The 16,946-nt window shown below is 37.3% G+C and overlaps 1 protein-coding gene across 1 annotated transcript in view; it reads right to left on the bottom strand.

The window, feature by feature from the left end:
- Window positions 1–16,946, bottom strand: part of LATS1 (large tumor suppressor kinase 1) — a 40,759-nt gene that overhangs the window by 8,394 nt on the left and 15,419 nt on the right. Inside the window, exons 3-7 of the mRNA XM_046669487.1 lie at window positions 14,170–14,317; window positions 6,357–7,870; window positions 3,770–4,352; window positions 928–1,110; window positions 632–738 (exon numbers count right to left, since the gene is read on the bottom strand). Coding sequence (XP_046525443.1) covers window positions 632–738; window positions 928–1,110; window positions 3,770–4,352; window positions 6,357–7,870; window positions 14,170–14,317 — 2,535 coding nt within the window. The remainder of the gene's footprint in view (window positions 1–631; window positions 739–927; window positions 1,111–3,769; window positions 4,353–6,356; window positions 7,871–14,169; window positions 14,318–16,946) is intronic.

Here is a 16,946-nt window from a genome sequence, read left to right as displayed (position 1 = left end):
AGTCACAACTTGGGGGGGGGAGCATCATAGAAGAGATGATAGCTCAAGTCACCCTCAAAGAATGATTAAGAATGATCAGGAGTTAACCAGGCTTCCGAAAGGAGGGAGGGTTGTGGAAAATGAGGGAGAAGGAAGAAGGACATTTCAGACAGAGGGAACGGTATGAACAAAGGAACACAGGATAAATTTGGACTTTAACCCACAGACAAAGGTACCACTAAAGGGTTTTTAATGGAACAGTTTATGGTCAAAATTGTGGGCAGTTTCTCATTTGAGTTCCAGAAGTAATTTCAAGTGGAGATATAAGCACTTGTTTATAGTTTGGGGCTAGAATGTGCATGGGAGGAAACAAAGTGAGTGGTGACAAAGAGTAAACTGGACCAAATCTTCGAAGGGTACTAGAGACTTTTATGAGAATGAAATATGAGTGTAGTGGATGAAGGAGGGAAGACATGAGAGTACGATGACAGTGGGATGACAGAGATTAGCGTTCATGCATGGAATTTTAGTGGGTTCCTATATCCTTACAAGTTCATTCTTTAATTCCAGATTAAGACGCTCTAAGGACTGAAAAAGGTCTATGGTATAGGGATTTTGTGACAATTCTTTTGGTATAGATTCTATTCCTTACCTTCATTTGTGTTTCTAATGGTGTTTGTGCCAGGAAAGGAGGTTGTCCCACCAGCATTTCAAAAAGAATTACACCAACACTCCACCAATCACATAACTGGGTATAGCCTAAAATAACAAAGTTGTACTTATTCATAAGCACTGTTTAAAAAGTGCTCCAAAGTAAGACAATCAAAATTAATATTGTCACCAATTTATACTGTAAAACCCTTTTATTAAAAACCCCCAAAATAAGCTGTATTCTAATGTAAATTTCAGCTGGTCTTACTGAGATTATTTATGAAACAAATGTTTTACCTGTTCGTAACAACACTTCAGGTGCAATATAATTGGGAGTCCCAACCAAGGAATGTGCTAGACATCGCTGGTGCTGGCGTGCAGCTCTCCGCTCTAGCGGCTTCAGTCTGTCTCCACATCGACAGTTAGAGGGGTCACCCCATTCATTACTGAAATCCATGCTGTCTTGCCGTGGATGGTCACCTGTGTAGTTTAAAAAAAATAAAAAAGTGACAGGAACAAGAATAAACCTAAAGTCTGTTTAATCTTTTGACATCATGGCTTAGAGTTAACAACACTCTCCCCTTGTGACAAGCTAAGACATAACGTACGGCAAGTCACTTGATTCTGTTTATTACTGACTAGAGCCTGTGCTCTGAGATAATAACAGGACAAATTTTACACTAAAAAAAAATAGCCTAAGATTCAGTAATTTATTCAATGTTAAATGATGACAAAAGTCATGAGTAGGAAGGATTAGAGTTTGTTATTCAGACTGCTCCCCATTACTACTCTGCACAAAGTTTCAAACAAATTAGATCAGTATTTCATTCAATCAACAGGTGACAACGATAAATAAGAAAGACAGGGTTCTTCTCTCAGGCAGTTTCTCTGTAGGTGAGAAAAACAACAAATACATATATAAGAAACAGTGAGGGGCCGGCCCAGTGGTGCAGCAGTTAAGTTCGCACGTTCTGCTTCTTGGTGGCCCGGGGTTCACCGGTTCGGATCCTGGGTGCTGACATGGCACTGCTCATCAAGCCATGCTGTGGTAGGCATCCCACATATAAAGTAAAGGAAGATGGGCATGGATGTTAGCTCAGGGCCAGTCTTCCTCACCAAAAAGAGGAGGATTGGCAGCAGTTAGCTCAGGGCTAATCTTCCTCAAAAAAAAAAAAAAACCACACAGTGATGTGTCCCACATGGAGAATCAACATGGGGTGATGTGACAAATGTGCTAGGGTGGTTAGGGGAGAGCAATTGAGGTGACATTTGTAATAAACAAGAGGGACTCAACCATGTGAAGACCAGGCAAGGTATTCTACCCAGAAACAACAGCGACAGAGAGATCAGTGTGCTTAACCTAGGGGAGAATGGGAGGATATGGAGTGGGAGCCAGTGCACGTGGGTTTTGTAAGCAAAAGAAATGGTTTGCCTTTTCCTCTCAGTACAGGGGGGAAACACCAGAGAGTTTAGAGCAAGAGAATGACAAGATCTGATTCATGTTTAAAAAAGAAAACTAACTGCTACACGTGTGGAGAACAGATTTCGGGGAGGACAAGAATGAATAGAGCAGTTCAGAGGCTATTCCAGTTAAGCTTGGACAATGATGGTAATAATGGAGATGGAGAAAAGTGAACAAACTCAGGATATATTTAAAGGTAAAGTAAGGAGAACTTATGATTAGATGGCGGGGAATGTGGGGGAAAAAAGAATCAAGGATAACTAGGTGGGGGTGGTGCTACAATTTCCTAAAATGGCAGACAGGAAGGGGAACAAATATGAGGGGGAGAAATTAAGAGTTGTTTATTGGCAATGTTAAGTTTGAAAGGCCTATCAGAAATCCATATAAAAGGGAGAGGCCATTTCTAGAGAGAAAGATTTACAAGTTACTGATAACAGAGATGGTATTTAAAGCCATGACTGGATGAAATCACCTAGAAAAATGTATCAGAAATTAACCTAACTGTAATAATCTTCTGGGTTGTTTTATTAAAATAAAATTTCCTCCCCCTGTTGAAGATTTTCAATCAGAAGACTAGAACAGAGCTTAAGAATCATATTTTTAAGAAGAGTCCTGAAGTAATCAGGTGAATCTGGGGAGAAATTAAATTACATTAAGCTGAATATTAAAGTAGGTTCAGGTGTCTCAGATCTGTCCCTTTAATGTCAATCTGCCTGTGATCACAGAAGCACAGGAGGCTAATGATACTTCAGAGGGTTGCTGTGAGCATTAAATTAGAATATGTCAAGCACCTAGTCATAGAAAGTATTCAACAAATGTCAGATCAACTTACACTTTCACTAGCACTTGAAGGGATCTTGGTGAGGCAGTGTGGTGTAGTAGAAATAACATGGTCCCTGTAATCAGACAAACCTGGGTTCAAAGCCTAGGCCTTACCCTAATTTTCTGTCTGACCTTGGGCAAGTTTCTTCATCTAACTAAGCCTCAGCTTCTTCATCCTGCCTCACAAGGACATTGTGAGGACTAACCAGGATCATGTACATAAAGCACTTATGGTTAAATAAGTTGTGTAATATACAATGGAATCCTAAATAGCAGTGAAAATACATGTTATATGCAATAACATAGATGAACCTCAAACACATAGAAGTCAACACAGAATATATATACAATGATTACATTTAAATAAAGTTTCAAGAGTAGACAAAATGAAATAATATATCATTTAGGGATGTGTACCCATGTGGTAAAAGTATAGAGAAACGTGTAAAGAACTGATTACAAAGTTCTGAAATAATGGTTACTTCTGTGGAGGAAAGAAGGACGAAGTGATTGTTTTAGAGGCTTTGAAAGTACTGATAATCTAGTTCATAAGCTGAATGATGGGTACAGGGCTTTACTTAAAAATTATTTTTAAAATGTTCCTTGTCTGACATATTTCAAATTAACAAAATGTAAGGAGGTTAACTCAAATGTGAATGATATTTAGAAATAACTGAATCTAACACACTCTCATTTTATATGTCTAAGCGTCTAAAGGATTCACCCATGTTTATCCAACAGAGGCAAGACTGACCCAGGACTTCTGGCTCCCATGTAGTGATAATACCATCATATATTTTATTGCATTAATAAATCATATTAATATGTACAAATAAATTTTATGATTTTACTCACCACTCTGATAGTACTTAGAATCATGTGTCCATCTGAAGCCAGTGCAGAGGCCGAAGTCAGTCAATTTAATATGACCATCACGATCGATCAAAATGTTATCAGGTTTAATATCTCTATGAATAAAACCCATTTTATGAACACTTTCAACTGCACAGGTAAGTTCTGCTATGTAGAATCGTGCCAGATTTTCTGGAAAGATGCCCATTCTAATTAATAGACTCATCATATCACCCCCAGGAATATAGTCCATTACAAAGTATAAATTGTCCTTATCTTGGAATGAATAATATAGACGAACTACCCATTCATTATCAGCTTCGGCCAGGATATCTCTCTCAGCTTTAACATGAGCAACTTGGTTTCGAAGGAGAACATCTTTCTTTCGAAGAGTTTTTGTTGCATACAAAGCCTTAGTATCTACTTTTCTTGCTAGACAGACTTCACCAAATGCTCCTATTCCTAGTGTCTTTATCTTCACAAACATAGACTTGTCCATTTTAGCCCTCTTAAGACGGATATAATTAGACTCTTTTTGGCAAAGCATCTTTCTCATTTGATCCTGGGCATCTTGAGATAATCCAACCTAGACAAATAAACTAAATGTTAAATGAGGAATTATCTTCTATAGTGAATATTAAGAAATAGCTTGAAAAAAATCAGGCATATATTTAAAGGTTAAATGCATAATACTTTTTAATAAAGCATGTTAGAAATTTAGAATATATTTCAGAGAAAATTAATTATCAAAAGTGCAGCTTAAAGGATGGTTAACAGGACATACAAGGTGAGTATATATATGCAGACTGTGCTGTAGAGAGAAGGAAGATGATACCAGTGGTCAGCTTTCTACTCCTCTCTATTGCACTCCAAAGAAATGTTCCCAATGTGCAATAGTTAAACATCTATTAACATGCATCCTCATCTATCCCTCCATGCATATTCTTCCCAAATTACATGACCAGATTGTCTTCATTATATGCTTCTCTTCGTGGATTGCCTGGGCCTCAAATATTCTTCCTCCCATTTTATTCTTCATGAAAACAAATTCTTCCACTCCAGGTTTATTTATTTTAAAAAACTGATGTATGCAGAACAAAAGAATGTCTTTTCTAAACTACCACTCATTAAATCAGGCTTTTATCTTTCTCAAGATATTAGATGAAGGGTAGGACTCACAGCCATCACTAACACACAATGCAAAGGTTTTCTCTGGTCTTATTTAAGAGGGACACCTTGTTTGATCACAAGGTATTTTTTAGATATTTTGAAACATTTCAAAGAATAGTCACTGTGACTTACAAAGGTACCAAAACACAGGTAAAAACAGAAACCAATTTCTAAGTAGACACGGAATACCCGGATTTAGAAGGAGGAACAGTTTATTTTTGGCTAGTTAATAAAGAACTAATTTAAGGTTTAAATAGAAAAGGAATTTGATTTAAAAAGTAGAGTCTAATTCTAGAAATGGCAAGACTAATTAAAACATAGCAACCTCATGCTTCTGTTAGGATGCGCATTTGCATGCAAAATCTTTTCAGAAGGTGGCATGCCAGACTCAGTATAGAACTGTTTCTCTGAAAATCTTACTTGCCTACACAGTAATGGAGGCTACAGAAGTCAGCAAAGCTTCCAACACCATAAAAGTTTAAATCAGCTATTAGTGAAAGTGAAGAGGAAAAAGGAAAAATAAACTAAGAAAATACATACAGACAGACTTTAGTAAGAAATCCTAAGAGCTAAAATATGTATAAGTCATACAGATTATCATGGAATTCTCATCTAACAAAATTCAATTTATAACAGGAATAACAATATTGTGAAATCAGATATAGGAAAATAAAAGAATGGCTCTCAAGTTATGTGAGAAAGTTTTATTACAAATTTAAGCCTCTTAGATTTTGAGCAATAGAGCTAGGATTAGGAGTCAAATCTTTGAACTGTAAACGTGACAAAAACAATGATGATAGTACCACCAAATATCCAGTGAAGAGATCTACAGGGAATCACAACAGAGATTAATCTAAAGTGAGTATTTACCTATTCTGATCTCTTTTTTAGTAGTGTAATAATGTCAGCACATTTTCCCAGTACATTATAAAAATGAAATTAGAAGGGGAAATAACTGAAGGGAGATGTCTCTGACACTTTCTAACAAGATCAATGTAAGGAATAAACCCACAAGCCCCAAAACACCTATAAATAAAAATAAAAGTTTCATAACTGTGTCAAGAGACGGGATCCAGATATTTCTAGCTTATTTTAAAATGCTGTAAAACAATGTGTAAAACCTAGAAAATAACCTTTGCTCCAAGTTCATATAAAGGAATTATGTGCACCTAACCTGCACACTATAAATTATATTTTTCTTAATTTATGTGAAGAACTTTATTACAGGAAATTCTGAGTAATTCTTAAAATACTAAAATAAAATGCTACAATCAAAAGTACTTTAATGTTTACTGACTTAAATAATTGGTAATATATTTAGCTATCAAAAGAAAGAAAAATATTGGACCACAATATTTTAAAATAAACACCAAGTAAATAGATGATCAAGTATAAAAATGGGCATTTTAAAAGGCTTTACCCGCATCATTTCATTCTCTAATTGTTTTTTACGATGTAGACGTTGCTGATGAGATTTGAGTACATTTTCTACATGTTGCTCCATAAAGAATTTAAATGCCTGAGGAGAATAACTTTGAATACGAGACTCCCTTCGCTCTTCATCTTTCTTGTTTTTCCTTACGGTGATTGGGGAAGTTGTGATCTGTTTCTTTTCCTTCTCCCCACTATCGACATTTTCATAACTTTTTTCACTCTCCTCTTCCTTGGGCAGGCTTGGCTGATCCTCCTTGCTGGATTTCCCGACTGATTCATATGGAGGAACAGGCGGGTTTTGGTGGAGCAGGTGTTTTGGATAAGGTGGTGGTGGGCCTTGATAGTTGGGAGCTTCAGCAACAGGAGGCATAACAGTCATATTTGAAGGGGCCCCCTCAGGAAAAGGACTCGGTTGAACAGTTTGGATTGGCTGTGGTACCCAAGAAGGGTGTGTTGGTGCTAAGGCAGTCTGGAGCTCTGGTTTTAACACACGTATACTTTTCACAGGCTGTTGAATAGGAGCTGGTGTAATAGCAGTGACTGTTGTAGCTGAAGGCTGAGAATTAGCAGAATGACTTGTTCTATTTCCTAATGGGTTATTAAAAGAATTTGACCTCACTGGTATGTTAGGTTGCCATGCAGGGATTTCATGTCCACTGCTTGGGGACGACTGGGCTGGAGCAGAAGATGACTGAGGCCAAGTTGTTTGCAGTCCAGGTACATTAATGTTATAAAGTTCCATGTTATGACTGTTTCTGTTTGGCACCATCATGGATTGAGGAATATTTCCATTTGTATATGATGAAGGAGCAGGAGATCCCACTGTTTGTAAAGCAGAAGGGCTTTGTCCATTAGTTGGGGTTAGAGGATACGGAGGGGGTGGCTGCCGATTCACAGCTCCAGCAGGGACAACATTTTGGTGTATCATAAAATCAGTTTGACCACTACCATTCTGAAGTCCAGGCCTCCCTGGTGGAAAGTTAAATTTGTTAGAACTCTGCATGATGATTGGTTGTCTGCCAACAGGAACGGAACTCATGCCTCTCTGTCCCTGATTAGGAGGATTCATGGGGGACGTGTTCAGAGGAGGTGGAGGATAGCCCTCCTGCCAGGTTCCAGGTGGAACGGGAGAGATTCGAGAAATGACGTACTCCATGTTCCCAGAATAGCGCTTTGTTTGAGAGTTCGGTTCCCACGAGGGGGGAGGTGGTGTTGTACCTCTTGGAGGGGGAGTCTGGCCTCTTGGAGGTGGTGGAGGAGTGACACTCCTTACTTGAGGAGGTGGTGGAGGGTTCACTCTCTGTCCATTGCTAGGATGAGCTTGAGCAAATCCTGTTATACCAGATCCTGACAAAGGTCTTCCTGCGTCTGTCTGCGAGTTGGGACTTTCAGAACGATAGGCCACACTTTCTCCTAGTGGTGGGCCGTGTCTCTGAGGGACTAAGGATTCTTTAGAACCTTTCCAGCTTTGTTTGCGGTTAATTGATTGTTGCACACTCCCTATGTTCATAAAACAGAGAAAAAAACCATGTTTTTAATCTCTTATTTTTGAAAAATTTAGCTTGGAATTCTGACACTACTAAATGATAATTCTCTTACAAGAATTACAAAAATCAACTTTTAGTAAGTGGTTTTATTTTGCCTTTTAAAATTTTATTTATTTTTGACTAGGTAATACATTCTCATTAGCTCAAAATTCTGGAGAAACAAAAGGATACCCACCTCTGTGCCTCAGCCAACCTCTTCCTTGAAGGTAACTAATGTCAGTAAGACAGCTTAGGGATACACAAGTAAATAGTATACCTCCTATATATACTATCGCGCCTGGCTCTTTTAACATTAAAAAATTGCAGATTCTGTATCAGTATATAAAGTATTTCCTCACTTTTAAAAAAATGTTATCACAGTTTTTCACTGTACGGATGTACTCAAATTTATTTAATTAGTTTCCCTATTGATGGATTCTAAGGTTGTTTCTAGTCTTTGCTTTACAAAAAAAAAAAGCCAATGAAAAATTTTGTACAGATATCATTTCATATATATGTTAAGTAGATAAATTATTAGAAGTGGCATTATTGAGCCAAAGGGTGTGACCATTTGTAATTATGATAGATGCAACAACTAATTTTAAATACCTTTCAACATGATTTTTAAAACAGAAAAAAACACAGCAGGGGACAATTAGCTGAACACTAAATAAGGTATAAATTTTACAGAGTCTTTCTTTAATGGAATTTCCAAATAAATGAAACAGGCAAGAAGATACAGGATACCAAAAAAAAATAAATATTTAAAATATTCTGGCCACATGTAAAAAGATATATAATACATTTAAAAAGATATATAATACATTTGTATAAAATACAATATATATAAATAATACATTCCAGAAGGATTAAACATTTAAGTGTTAAAGATGAAACTATACAAGTACTAGGAAAAACAAGTGAAGATTCAATAATATAAGATCCAATAATTTTCTGCCTCTTGGGAAGGTCTTCCAGGTATGACAAAGGGAGACAGCATATCGTAAAAGACTGACAGATCTAAATACATAAACTCTTATCACCATTCAAAACAAACAAGAAACATCTGCAAATCTGAAAGGTCAACATCATCCCGGGAGAAAATATATTTAATAATACATAGGAGATAAAAGTGGTGAATGTACAGTTTAACACTCCACTTCATCTAGGATGGGCAACATCTTGAGTCTATGACTTTAGGGAAAGTCATTACTCTGGGCAAGCTGAGCAAGCCCTCTGGCCACCAAGCTAGTCTCACCTTCCTCAGACAGTCAGCTGAAGCTAAATACACGTCACTCACCCAGCTTTTACCAGTTAAAAGTCAGTCTCTGCAACCCTAGAGTACACTGCCATCCCTGTTGATGTGCACCTCCCACAAAGCTCTCCGTGCTCTTCCAGTCCCCAAACCCTCCCACTATCACCCTCTAGGCATGCTCTGCTCTATAACCGCAAATGCTCCTCTATCACTAACCTCTGCTCCAAGCTTTCCCACCACCTCTTTAAAGCTGGTTATCTTCTGCTGACATCACTTTCCTTTCAGGTCTTTGCAATTAACGTTTTCTTTAAAAACTGAGCTAAAAGGAGGGATTCTACCCCTTTGCTCTCCATTTATGCTTCCAATTATTATTGTTTTTTACACTTTTGTAAAAAAGCCAGCTCTTTGGAAGCTCATGCTATCTGGGAGGCCATGTTCATTCTTCTCACCTAATGAACTCCCACTTGCTCACCCTCATGTACCCATAACTTGGGTATTCAGTCTACCCTAAGCCCTACCACCATTCTGTAACTTCAACATCCACACAGACAAACTATCCCATCACCCTCACTTCTCATTTCTTCAGCTCCTCCCCTCTACTCCACCTAAATATCACTCCCAAGATCACATTTCTAATTTTGATATTATCCATCTGTGCTTCTTTTTCAAAATCACTAATTTAAAGTTTATACTCTTGGATCACAACTTCTCCTCCTCCTCATGTTTACTCCTACTGCAAACATTCTTCAACCTCATCAAGACCTCCAATATTTAATCTTCTACTTCATCAGTCCTCCTCTTTCTTTATGGTGCACTTTAGCCAATGTAAATCCATGGTCCATCACTTTTCTTCCCTTTGCATTCCTTCTCTCCTCTCCTCATTTCTCTTCATTCATTAAATATTTATTGAGCATCTATATACTAGGCACTGCCCTAAGCAATCCAAGTGCATTGGTGAACAAGATAACATCCCTGGCCCCATGAAAGTTACATTCTTGGAGGAGGAGACTCACAATAAAAAAGTGAATAAATGAACAAGGTAACATCCAGGTATGATAGATGCTATATTAAGGAAACATAAATGGTGTCAAATGCTAGAGAGTAACAGGAGGATAGAAAGGGAAGAGTGGTCAGAAAAGGCTCCACCAAGCAAAGGACATATGATCTAACACTGGGCAAGGGTCCTGAGGTGGGAGTTTGGTATTTTCCAGGAACATAAAAGAAACCTCATATGGCTGGAGAAGCAGTAAATGAGGGGAAGAGTGGTACTAGATGAAGTCTGAGAGCAGCGAAGCCACAGAGAGGAGTTTGGAAGGAATGAGAAGCCACTAAAGGCAGAGGAGGAATATGCTCTGATCAAGATTCAAATTACCCTTTCAGCAATATTCTGAACTCCCTTTATCTCTCTATCTTATTTTGCACATGTTTAGTAAAACTCCAGTCACGGATGATTCCAGCCATCTACTTTTTCTCATGCCTGCTAGAAAAGGTGATGTAAAGAGCAGACGGATCCCACCAAAAATTCAGGATCAGCATCATCAAACGGCTTCAGCACTGCCGGGAAATCCAACTGTTTCTTTTGGTCTCCGGTCCTCTCACCAGTCTCAACTGCCTGCCCCATTCCCCAACCACCATGCTTAGCTGACTTGCTACTTCAGAGGAAACTGAAGGCATCAGAAAGGAATTCCCTTATTCCCTAATAATTTTCCTGTTAGAGCAAAATGGTTGTTTTCCTTCCTAGGTAAAGCTGATAATCTCTCATCCTGTGCTTTGGATCCTCTCTTCTCCTGGCTTCTCAGGAACCTTACTTGATCCTTCCCTCTTGAATATTTAATTTCATCCTCTTAATTGGAGTCTTGCAATTATCTTTTAAACATGGCTAAGTCTTTCCAATTAAAACAATAATGAGGCTCTCCCTCCACTCCCATATAGACTGCTACCTCCAAGTGTTATTTGGTGCTGGTCCACAAACTGATACCAGCCCATCATGAGATAAGTATGGAAGTTGACAGTAAAAATTTAGAAACTTTTACAGAAATCTGATAGAGTAACTTTATGTCTGTTAAATGTAAGAATAAAATATTTGGACTTATATTTTGTATGTCATTTAAATTTTTAATTTTCTAATAATTCATTATTACTGTATTTTATGAAATTATTAATCCATAATGAATTAGAAATTAAAAAATTAAGATATTCACCATAGATAAGAAGCACTACTTTGCTAATGTCCTCATTCTATCCTCAGAGAAAAATTCTCAAAGAATAATCTCTACTTGAGTTCTTTACCTTATATCCATTTATTCCTCACCCCACTCCAATCTGAGTTATGATCCCATGACTGAACAGAAACGTTAGCCCATGTGTTACGTGCTGAATTGTGTCCCCCCAAAATTCAGAAAGTCTGAACTCCCAGTACTTCAGAACATAAGTGTATTTGGAGACAGGGCCTTTACAGAGGTAATTAGGGTTAAATAAGCTCTTTAGGGTGGGCCCTAATCGAATATGACTGGTGTCCTTATGAGAATAGGAAATTTGGACAGAGAGAGAGAGAGAGAGAAACACCAGACACATGGACCTGCAGAGGGATGACCATGTGAGGACCCAGTGAGAAAGTGGCAATCTACAAGGCATGGAGAGAGGCCTCAGGAGAAACCAAACCTGCTGTCTCCTTGATCTTGGGACTTCTATCCTCCAGAACTGTGACTCTCTCTCTCTGTTATTTAAGCCACCCAGTCTGAGGTATTTTGTTATGGCAGCCCTGGCAAACTAATGCACCCACTTACTATAGCCAACAAGATATTTTCTAGTTTTCACCTTGGTCAACCCCTCTTTCTTAGTAGTATTTGGCATTTTTGACCATTGCCTCCCCTTCTTGACACATTCTCTTCCCTTGACTTTCAAGACACTAGAAACCTTGGCTTTTTTGCTTCCTCTTTAATTCTTCTGTCTTCTTTGCAGGCTTATCCCCTCCTATCAGCTACTAAATAATAGGCTTGGTTCTAGGCCATCTCGTCATTTTTGTCCACATTATCTTCCTTAGGTGATCTATTTCATATGCAGGGCTGATACATATATATCCAGCTCCCTACCTGACATCTTCACTTGGATAACTCAATGAGCCTAACTCAACCTTAAGTCCAAAAGCAGACTTACGATCCTTCTCCTCCAAATCCTGTTCTCTCCTAGCCCTCCCTTTCATAATGTGCGATATCACCATCCATCCATTTTTCTATGCCTAAAGACTAAGAGTCGTTCCTCTCATTATCATCCCTTATATGTAAGCTATCGCCTAGTCCTTGTCAATTGTACTCCTCCCATCTCGCTTAATTCTTTCACTTTTCTCCACTGCCATCTCTCTAGTCCAAATTACCTTCATTTCCCATGAACTACCGTATCTCTTATCAAGTCTATTCAGATACCCTCCCTTGCTCTCTCTAAGCTGTTTTCATCCAGTACAGCCATCTTTTTGAAACACAAATCTAATCATGTCATTACCTTGCTGGAAGCATTTCCATAACTTCCTGCTGCTCTTAGGATAAAATCAATATAGAAATCAGACCCCTATGTACTTCTCCAGTCATATCTCCTACTCTTGTTTTGAGTGCTCTAGCCCCTTTCATTTCTTCGAATGTGGCATCAAAACCTGCCAAAGAGGCCATGCATAGGGACAATCTTCCTCACTAAACCCATCCCCATTAATCCTTGTCTTTCTTCAGATAACAGCTCTAGTATCAGTTTCACAGGAAGGTTTTATCTAATCTCCTTGATTAGTTCAAAATTCCTTCTATTACATGAGTCCATAGTATCACACAACTCTCCCCTCTTATTCGCACACATATAGGTGTAATTCTACACATTTGTGTGAATATTTGACCTCCCTTACTAGAATGTCCGCTCTACAAAAGGACAAGAACTTTATACCCAATGTGGAGCAAAGGGCCAGAAACAGTGGTCGATCAATAAAAATTTACTGAATGAAAGGAAGAATGAATAAATAAGGCCTCTTACAAATCAATAAAAAAAGACAAATACAAGATTAACAAAGAATTAAACTACCAATTTAAAAATAACCAATAAATGTTCAACCTCATCAGTGATCAAAAAAGTGAATGTAAAATGAGATAGTATTTCCACAGCCATTAAATATACAAAAATGATAAGAGCTTGGATTTACAAATATAAGCAATCTCATATTAAAATTTATCAGGAGAATATAAGTTGATAACACCGTTCTGGACAGCAATATCTAAGACAAACCTCAAATTTTTGCAAGTCTTTGAAAATTTACTTTTATGAATCATCGGAAATGTACAAAGATTTAGATATAAGGGCATTTACTGCAGTGCTGTCTATAATGGCAAAAAAATAAAGGAGACAAGGCAAATATCAAAAAATGAGAGACTGGTTAAATAAAGTATGTGATAAATCTATTTTAATGTAGCTATTAAAACTATTTTGTAGAGCATTTAATAACAAGGAAAGTTATGCAAGGTATATTAAGTGAGTAAAGTAGGTTTTAGTATGACTCCATTGTTTGCTTAAACACTGAGAATCAAAACACACATATAAAACTACTCAAGTTTTCCAACGAGAAAAAAGACTGAGAAATAAAACACACCGAAATCTTGTGGGTATGAATTGTGGTGTTTTCTTTTTGCTTATTTACTTTTGAAATATTCTATGATGAGCGTGTTTTACTCTTACAATAAGAAAAAATTATAAAAAGAATAGTTTGAAAGATGATATTTGTGGTTAAAAAGAAATATTTCAGTTGCAGTATAACCAATCAAGTAGTTCTCAACCTAGACTGCTGCTTATCAGAATTACCTACGAAACTTTAGGGGCCCGTCCTCCAGTTCATTTTGGTATAACACTACAATGGTATCATTCTAATTTGAGACTCTCACATACTGTGATGCTTTTAACAATTTCTAAGACCAAAGATTTGATGTAATTAAATATTTTAAAACAATACTATAAAATAAGAGACTAGAAAAAAACATTTGCTTAATCACCTGGTTTCAAGCTGGCATTAATAGGTCTGGCAACTGCTACAGCCATCTGTTCCCGTCGAGGATCTTGGTAACTCATTTTACTGATGAACTCAATAGCAGCTTCTATACTTCTGTTATTAGTTTTCTGAAGAGCTTGTATAACCATATCCTGATATGAAGTTTTAAAAAAAGAAACAAAATTTAAATCTTATAATTAAAAAATAGTAAGAGACAAAAAGCAATATGATGTTCCACTAGACAAATTCATAATTATGAAGAAAAACGCCCCAAACCATATATTAATATCCTCTTTGTAAAACTACTATAAAAATCCATACAATCTCAAATTTCTAAAGAAAACATAACAAACCCTCAAATCCTTCAAATGTTTCTTTAATATTTTTATCTTCATGTAACATATTACTGTTTTCTTCTAGGATTAACAACTTCTTGGTAGAATCATAGCAACATGATTCTGATTATTTCTCATTCTTAATTTCATTCTTATATAAACAAACAGACTATCAGACTGTTAAAAAAGTATCAATCAAAATACTGGAAGCTACTCGTGTCGTTAAAGATTTTACGAAGCACCTTTGCCACTGTGTTTACTAGTAAAAAAGCTATGTAATTCTGGTTCCTATCCTTTTAGAGCTTACATTTTTAGAGAACTTTATTTATAAGGACAAAAATAGAGGACAAATGGTAGAAGAAAAACACTTAGCCTGTATATGATTATGTGATAAAGACTTTAGTAGGCTAGATGGTATAAGGGAAAAAGCAGAGAGTTTGGAATCAAATAGAACTGAGTTTGAGTTCTAGTAGCCTCCCAGTACTGTGCTTTTGTTTTTCATGCTTAGAAGCAAAAATACAGTCCAGTGATTGTACATTTGTGTGCCCTACTTTAGAAGTGTGTGAACTGGGGCCGGCCCCGTGGCCGAGTGGTTAAGTTCGTGCAATCTGCTTCGGCGGCCCGGGGTTTCGCTGGTTTGGATCCTGGGCATGGACATGGCACCACTCATCAGGACACGCTGAGGCGGCGTCCGACATGCTACAACTAGAAGGACCCACAACTAAAAAAATATACAATTATGGGAGGATTTGGGGAGAAGAAGCAAAAAAAAAAAAAGGAAGATCAGCAACAGTTGTTAGTTCAGGTGCCAATCTTTATTTATTTATTTTTATTATTATTATCATTTTTTAAAGATTTTGTTTCTCCTTTTTCTCCCAAAGCCACCCGGTACATAGTTGTGCATTTTTAGTTGTGGGTCCTACCAGTTGTGGCATGTGGGACACCGCCCCAGCATGGCCTGATGAGCAGTGCCATGTCTGCACCCAGGATTTGAACCGGTGAAACCCTAGGCCGCTGCAGCAGAGCACGCAAACCTAACCACTCGGCCATGGGGCTGCCCCCAGGTGCCAATCTTTTAAAAAAAAAAAAAGACTGTGTGAACTTTAGCAAGTTATTTAACATTTCAGAGCTCAATTTTTTTTTTTTATCTGTAATACACTCACAGAGTTGAAGTGAGGGTTAAATAAAAAAACATGTAAAAGCACAGTGCCTGGAGCTCAGACATGGGTTGTCCTCTTGCTCTACTCCTTGTCCTTTATATGGAAACATAAATTATACACTAACATGCAGAAAGTATAGTGATATGCATTTTTCAAGAGGGAAGCAGGTACTTACTTGTCCTAGAGGATTTAGTATTTCAAATGATACTATAAATGAAAAATGGCTTAGTAAGACTAATGGGTGAAGGAGCTACTGACAGAAGATCCTCCTACATGAAATGACTGGAGTTGAGTGTGAGACCAACCAAAAAAAGGCTGTAGGAGAGACCTGTTGTCTACTCAAGATCCATTTTCCCTTTCTTGGAAAAAGTTACTAATTTTGTTGGAAGAGGTTTTCCTTATAGCTACAGTGGCCACATGATGATTCAGACCAATGAGACAAAAGCAAGGACTTATGGAAGAATGTTATCTCTGATTTAGGTACTGGTCCTTCCTGCATCCTGTTTCCTAGACAATAGATATGATACCTGTGCTAGAGCACGTTGCCACCAAGAAGGAAAATTCAAGAGACTCATAAGAGTCCCAGGTTCTGACAGCTTTAAGAGATTGAATTAATGCTATATAAACCAAGTCACTATTTTGTTTAAAGCATTATTATTTGGATTTTTGTTAAAAGCAACCAAACTCAATCCTTTACTGATACAAAGGTACAGTGGGGTCACATTTTACACCAACCAGACTTTGCAAATTTGTAGTGAGACACAAAAGAGTTAATAAATCTCACTTTATGTGCAAATTTAAAATAATACAAATCACCCCAAATTAAAATTCACCAGGGAGTGGTTAAACCAAGTGAACTATACCTGTATTTATGCTACGATCTCATGGCAGTCCCATCTCAGTTGGTAAGAAAATTGGGACCCATGATCCTTTTTGAATATTGTGGGAACCATATTCTTGTTAAATGTGCTAGAATTTCAGTCTGTGATTTTGGTGATAATTATACTGGTTTTTATTTTTGAATATTTATTGCTATATGTTAAAATATTTTTTACATCTGTAATAATATCAACCAATGTTCCTTGAGTAAGAGTGTTAGTGCCCGTGTCAAAAAAAGTATCACCAAATCAGTAACTTTAGAAGTTTTATGTGATAAAAAAACATCATGTCCAAATTACTATGCTTTTGTTTTTCATGCTTAGAGGCAAAAATACAATCTAGTGATTGTACATTTATGTGCCCCAGGAACGCACCAATCCTATTTAAAATTTATTCCTATGAGGAAA

This window comes from Equus quagga, chromosome 8 (genome assembly GCF_021613505.1).
Source record: "Equus quagga isolate Etosha38 chromosome 8, UCLA_HA_Equagga_1.0, whole genome shotgun sequence".
Lineage (NCBI taxonomy): Eukaryota > Metazoa > Chordata > Mammalia > Perissodactyla > Equidae > Equus > Equus quagga.
The sequence above is the reverse complement of the archived record's forward strand: the minus strand, read 5'-3'. Positions and strand labels throughout refer to the sequence as shown.